The sequence below is a fragment of the Rhamphochromis sp. 'chilingali' genome, assembly GCF_963969265.1.
Source record: "Rhamphochromis sp. 'chilingali' genome assembly, chromosome: 3".
NCBI lineage: Eukaryota > Metazoa > Chordata > Actinopteri > Cichliformes > Cichlidae > Rhamphochromis > Rhamphochromis sp. 'chilingali'.
In genome coordinates this window covers 42,159,938-42,166,713 of record NC_137931.1, presented here as the reverse complement: position 1 = coordinate 42,166,713, position 6,776 = coordinate 42,159,938, and the positions used below count along the sequence as shown (strand labels likewise).

Here is a 6,776-nt window from a genome sequence, read left to right as displayed (position 1 = left end):
ATGCACAAAGAAGACAGATTTTGGAAGCCCGAAAAAATAATAACTATCTATTATTTTATATATTTATTGTAAAGTTGTCAGTCTATCAGTATGTTATTTACCATAGTAATATGGTAAATGTGATGCAACTGACAGATACTTAATCTATTATCTCTATTTTATTAGTTATTTAATTCTCCATTTATATGATTTTTTGTTCTCTGATACTTTTACTGCATTGTTTAATTAATTTTAATCCATGTTAGGTCTCCTTCTCTAGGTTTTTATGCATGCTACTACATGTGCAGTTGCACCAAAAAACCCAAAACAAAAAAGCATTGTTCTTTAATGCAGATATATGATGTACAACCACAGTTGTACATAATCAAAAAAGCAGAAAGGCAAGCAGAGAGGACCTCATATTTTACCCATATTTTATTCACAATAGAGCACAAAAATATACAAAACATTTCAACTGAGAAAATGCACCAGTTTGAGAATTTTATGGCAAATATTTTCATTAGCAAGAGAGTGTGTGGAGGTCATAATTAATTATCTAATTATTAGCAACAGTAGACTAACAAGATGTTAACAGTACCTTTATATAAAAGGCTGTAAATTGTCTGTGAAAGAAAAACAATCTAGGTGCTTCATTTTGGTGGTGGTCATCTTACAATAATGAAGCAGTCATCTTATTGCCCTTGAAAGGTATAAAGCTATCCACCAAGCTATTTTCTTCTTATTAAATGCATGCTGTTGTAACTGTCTTTAGTTAAGAGGAAGAAATCAATCTACACCTGCAGTTTATCACTGGGCTGTGTAAAAACACAAAACAGTACAGAGAAGCCCCAGTTTATACCCAGAAACTTCTTTCTGTAAGCTCTTCTGTAACCTCTTACCACCCTGATCTCAGACCAAATACACACGTCTTGTTTATCACTCAAACTTTCTGGTAAAACACTGTCCCCTAGTGGTGAAAATGGGAGTTAAATTGTCCAAAATCTCACTGCAAGAGCAAACGGATGCCATCGTGGTGCCATAAAATGTCTTTGTTTCAATTTTCAGTGTTTTCATTCATTATTACTGTGTTTTCCTCCATTGCACTGATATTTCTTCAAGCAATGGGTAACTGATCCATCTAGGAAGTCACTTAAAATAGCTGTTTAAGGAAGCAACATCAGATGTTATTGTTCACACCTTAGAGCTGAACTTCATTACACCATGCCATACCTGTTCCATTTAAGGGTAGCATTGTGCTTGAGTGAAGGGTTAGCAAGAAGGGGCTTTGTTCCAACCCTGCCTTACACCCTTATATGTGAGGTTTGCATGTTCTCCCTGTACCTGTGTGGTTAGATCATAGATGTGAAGTAGATAAAGTGCTCGAAGTGTATAAAATAAAGCGCTGTTTGACTATATGGTTCTCTTATTTTTTTAACAGCATAATAAAAAATAAGGCACTGACTATTTAATTTCACATCCATCCAAGTGGCATCCATGAATGACAAAATAAATGATTTAGTTATGGACGGCCAGAGTTGTGTACCTGAGATGACCATATAAGGGATGTTTCCTCTCGATGACATCATAAACCTCCAAGTGTAGAAATAATCTGAAATGAAGTGTGTGGAGCAATCTGACGTCTGAACTTTGGGCTCCAAAGATTATTTGTATACAAAATGACTTTTGTCATGTTTACTACGAGGCTCACTATTGACACATTATATCCACATATTCACATTCACACATTATACTTTATTTGAAATTGAACTGGTGTCTGGATTTTGGTTTCTTTTTCATAAATAACAGCATTCACATTATACAGAGGTGCAACAACTAGAGTCATGGTGCCACGACAATAACTTGGTCTTAAACACCAAAAAGACCAAGGAGATCATTGTAGATTTCCGGAAGAGGGGTCATAACAACCATCTGCCTCTCTTCATTGGCAGTGAGGCGGTGGAGAGGGTGAGCAGTTTTAAATTCTTGGGGGTAACTGTGACCGAGGACCTGTCCTGGGGCAACCATATCACCTCAGTTGTACGGAAGGCCCAACAGCGCCTCTACTACCTGAGGAGACTGCGGAGCGCACACATTCCCAGATCTCTGATGTTGAACTTCTACAACTGTGCCATCAGCAGCGTTCTGACGTATGGATTTCTAGTGTGGTTCCCCAGCTGCACCAAGGCCGATCAGCAAGCACTCCAGCGGGTGGTGAAAGAAGCTGGCAGAATTATTGGAACAAGTCTGCCAGAGATCAGTAATATCTTCCCCACTCGCTGTCTGAGGAGGGTGCACAGTATCCTGCGGGACCAACATCACCCTGCGCGCCACCTTTTCCATCTGCTGCCCTCAGGGAGAAGGTACAGGTCTATACAGGCCAGAACATCCAGACTGGCCAACAGCCTGTATCCACAGGCTGTGAGGCTCCTGAACTCTCTGCCCCCCTCTCACGGACAATAACCATATCCAACTTCTTAATAGCAATGAACTGGTCTGCATTGGTGCATCATATCCTTATTCTCTTCCCCCTCCTGCCCCCCCCTCTTTCTTAAATAGATAACTATCATATCTGATATCATATCTCACAGTACAATAATATTGAATGGGTTGCATTGTTGTATTTTGTCATGTTTCTCAGGTCTTTGTCTGAATTTCTACGAACATTATTGCTAAGGATTGTCTTATTGCATTGGAGTCACACTGGGTTAAATATGTACACTTGGGTTTTAAGGGGTATTTATTATTTTCTTCTTTTTTTTGGGTTGTATGGAAGCCCCAAACGCAATTTCATTGTTCTTGACAAATAAATAAATACTAAATACTATAAACTGATGTAAAATAAAATGTGAAAAAAGACTACTAAATACAGGAAATTAGTCTATTATCAAAATTTTGTGAAGTCACTTGACTTCCCAATAGCCACGTACAATTCTGATGTCAAACAAAGCTATACATTTTTTAAAATTTTATTTGTTCTGATGACATTTTTATCTCATGATATGGATTGAGGAGTTTGTGCCCTGGTGAAGTGCCTGTTCATGTTTCCAGTATCGGGCAGACTTTAGTAAAATGAGATGAAATTGCCCTGGATATGACTGTTTATGAGCTTTCTGACTTGTCAGTGGATATTAGTTCTCGTCAGTTTATGTAATACAACCAACGAACCACAGGAAAACCTCCTTTGACTTTTTTCATACGTGATACTAACTTGTGCACTTCAAAGCTACTATGTCACTGATCTATTTGTAAGCTTGACAATGAAAGAGTCATCAGCAGTTTTTGTTAGATATTGCTTAGATATTGTTAGATATTTTGTTAGATACAGTTAATGTTAGATATTGCTGAATTTAAGCAGTTTACACAGCTCACATATCACTTGCCCAACAGTCTTACAATACACCCACAATAACATGGAAAATATTTTTTACCCTTTGCATTTTTTTTTCTTGAGAATATCTGTGATCCAAGGAAGAAATTGTGATATGTCTGTATAGACGTTTGGGACATCTGGATATTTACAGCTATTGTCGTTGTTAAAGGAAACAATGCCAACAGCCAACTCGTTACATACGAGAGGCCCACCAGAATCACCCTGTGAGGAAGAAATATCAAATATTAATTTGTTTTTGTTTGATAATTTTGATGTTTAAACTATGTTTGATAATTCATATGAAAAAAATTACCTGACAGATTCCACTCTTTGCTTTGTATCCACCGGCGCAAATAACATTTTTTAAAGTTCTTCTCCACAGCTTCTGACACTTGTCCTTGTTAATGATGGGAACATTTAGCACTTGCAGCTCATTAACATAATCAGATCGATGTTTACCAGGTTCTGTGGGCCCCCATCCAGCTACACTGCAGATCTTGTTTTCCTCCAGGTTTAGTTTTTGAATTGGAAGTGGAATTAGCTTAATTGGGTTTTTGTTACCCAGGGGAACTTTCTTAGACAGCTGGAAAGATAAAAAACAAACAAACAAACAAAAAAAACCCCACAGAAAATAAAAATGCTTATTTATATCAGTTATGAACATGTCAGATTTGTGTGTATTTAAGGTTCTCCAGTATTTTTCTTTACATATCTCTCAAGACAGGAAAGTGCGTGCACTTGCATAAAGCAAATTACTCTACAATACTATCATTATCACAAGCGTATTTAGATGTATTAATATATCTATTAATGTGTCACGTGTTTATTATTATTACAGCAAATTAAGAAAAAGTGCTTGTTTGTTTTGGAACTAGAAGTCATTTCATGTATTACTGTTGTTGCTGTTTTGTTTTTTTTACCTGTACTACAAACAAATGGTAAATGGCCTGTATTTGTATAGCGCTTTTACTAGTCTCCCCTAGGGACCCCAAAGCGCTTTACACATCCAGTCATCTCACTGGTGGAGGCAGCTACAGTTGTAGCCACAGCTGCCCTGGGGCAGACTGACAGAAGCGAGGCTGCCATATCGTGCCATCGGCCCCTCTGGCCATCACCAGTAGGCGGTAGGTGAAGAGTCTTGCCCAAGGACACAACGACCGAGACTGTCCGAGCCGGGGCTCGAACCGGCAACCTTCCGATTACGCGGCGAACGCCCAACTCTTGAGCCACGATCGCCCAAATGTGTTTTGATTGGTTGACACTTAAAGAAAATCATATAATTTTTGAATGGTTTGATTATAAATGCTGGCAGAAAGTGCCAGAAAATGTTTCTCTGAATGATTTAGGGTTTTTTTGCTGTTTCTTTTATATTTTCCTCCCTGTATTAACCTTTTTAATGATTGATTGATTCATAAGAACGTCTGATATCTTTTATGAAGTCGAGGCTGAATAGATGAATACTTACTTTGAGAAGCATGATGTCACTTCCATTTTCAACTTTGTTGAAGGCAGGGTGTCTGCAGATCATTTTTACTCCATATCTCATTTTCTTATTTTCCTTCCTGAGATCATGGGTGCCCAGAACAACACTTAAGGATTTAGGATTCCTGCAGGAATGATTGAAAAACAAAATAATTATTTATGTTTAGATGAATGTGACATTGCTTGAAGTATCGGTGGCTACTCACTCAAAACGACAGTGCGCAGCAGTCATTACAAAGTCTTTACTGACAAGGAATCCTCCACATGTGTGTTTTTTGTTGTTTTGTACTGATGCCATATACTGCATGGACTTTTCCTCAGCCTTTTTGCCATTTATGATTTCACTTCCCAGTGCTGAAAATAAATGAAGAAAAACTGAGAGAAATATAGTTTTTGCATAACTTTAAGAAAAATATTTTACAATCTTACCATTTTGAATGAGGCATGTCACAGCTGTGACTAGAAGACACTTCTGTAGAGCGTGCATGATGCGTGGAAGTCAACTAGAATGTCGTTGTTTAGGGGGACAGTTTGTCTGCTTTATGCATCACCTTGCAATGTTTCTGTGGCTTTTCATCAACACTTCCCATCAGTCACTCCTCCCACATCAATCATCTATCTCCACTAAACATGTGATTTTATTTTTTCTCTTAAATAAACTTGAACTAACTAATTAACTAATTGAACCAAATTAGTTTAAATGTAATGAATTATAAATGTAATGAATTTTTAATTTATATATATATATATATTGTAAAACCAAGCAAAGGTGTGAAACACCAAAGAGTACCAAAACCTGTGAAAAACTGTGAGTCATTGAAACCACTTTTTCCAGCTACACCTTCACAGTCACATGTCAGATGCAAAAAACAAAGAAAGACAGAACAGAAGACACAAGAGGGTGCAGACACAACAGTGCAACAGAAAAGTGCAACAGTGACAGTTGATTAAATAAGTCTTTTAACATCACTACAGTATGCTCTCTCTATCAAGCCTCTTTCCTGTTATTTCCTGCTAGTATATTACATTTGAATGTGTAGTTGCTTCTAGAAGTTTGAGATGAACTTCAAAAATGGACACATAGTGCAGTAAGTACACATATTAGAGATTTATTTATTTATTATTTATTTATTTCACTTCCTAGTGCCCAAGAAGAAATGTAGAAAATTTGAGAGAGAATATTTTCACAACATATTTTGAAATCTTACATTTTTTTATAAGGCATGTCATAGCCTGAAGAGAAGAAGAGAAGAGCAGAAACTTCCTCAGACTGTGCATGACGCATAGAAGTCAAGTAAAATGTAATCGTTTTAAGGGGGGCAGTTTGCCTGTTTTATGCATCACTTTGCAATCTGTAAGCGGTTTTCATTTAACACTTCCTATCTTTCTCTCCTCTCAAAATTTTGTTGCACATTTATCTCCTCTAAATGCACACATGTCTGCATGTGTGTGTTTGTTGAAGGTGTGAAACATGTCTTAGCATCAAAAATTATCATCATTTTTACAAGCGAAGATGTTAGTGTAGTGACAGTATCTTACTGTTGAATTTGACCAGCATGAAGAAACAATGTGCAATGACAATAAAGTTGAATTCTAAACTATGTTTTCTAAAATAAAAAATATATATAGGTTGCTGTCTTGATGCGTACTCAATCTTCCAGGTTAAGAAATCCTAAAAAGTCATTAACAAACAGATAATTTCCACGCGATATGCACAAAGATATATATTATATATTTATATTATATATTTATTGTACAGTTGTCAGTCTATCGGTATGTTATTTACCATAGTAATATAGTAAATGTGATGCAACTGACATATACTTAATCTATTATCTCTATTTTATTAGTTATTTAATTCTCTATTTATATGATTTTTGTTCTCTGATACTTTTACTGCATTGTTTTAATTAATTTTAAACCTTGTTAGGTCTCCTTTAAGTTT

The 6,776-nt window shown here is 36.4% G+C and overlaps 1 protein-coding gene across 1 annotated transcript; it reads right to left on the bottom strand.

Moving 5' to 3' along the window:
* Nucleotides 1-3,403: 3,403 nt before the first annotated feature.
* LOC308393999 (granzyme G-like) lies at nucleotides 3,404-5,318 on the bottom strand (the record flags this gene model as incomplete). The annotated part of the gene is made up of 5 exons (XM_080878078.1): nucleotides 3,404-3,571; nucleotides 3,663-3,932; nucleotides 4,815-4,956; nucleotides 5,038-5,206; nucleotides 5,261-5,318. 5 exons carry the CDS (start codon nucleotides 5,316-5,318, stop codon nucleotides 3,404-3,406), a joined length of 807 nt encoding a protein of 268 aa, XP_080734204.1.
* Between the last annotated feature and the right edge of the window lie 1,458 nt (nucleotides 5,319-6,776).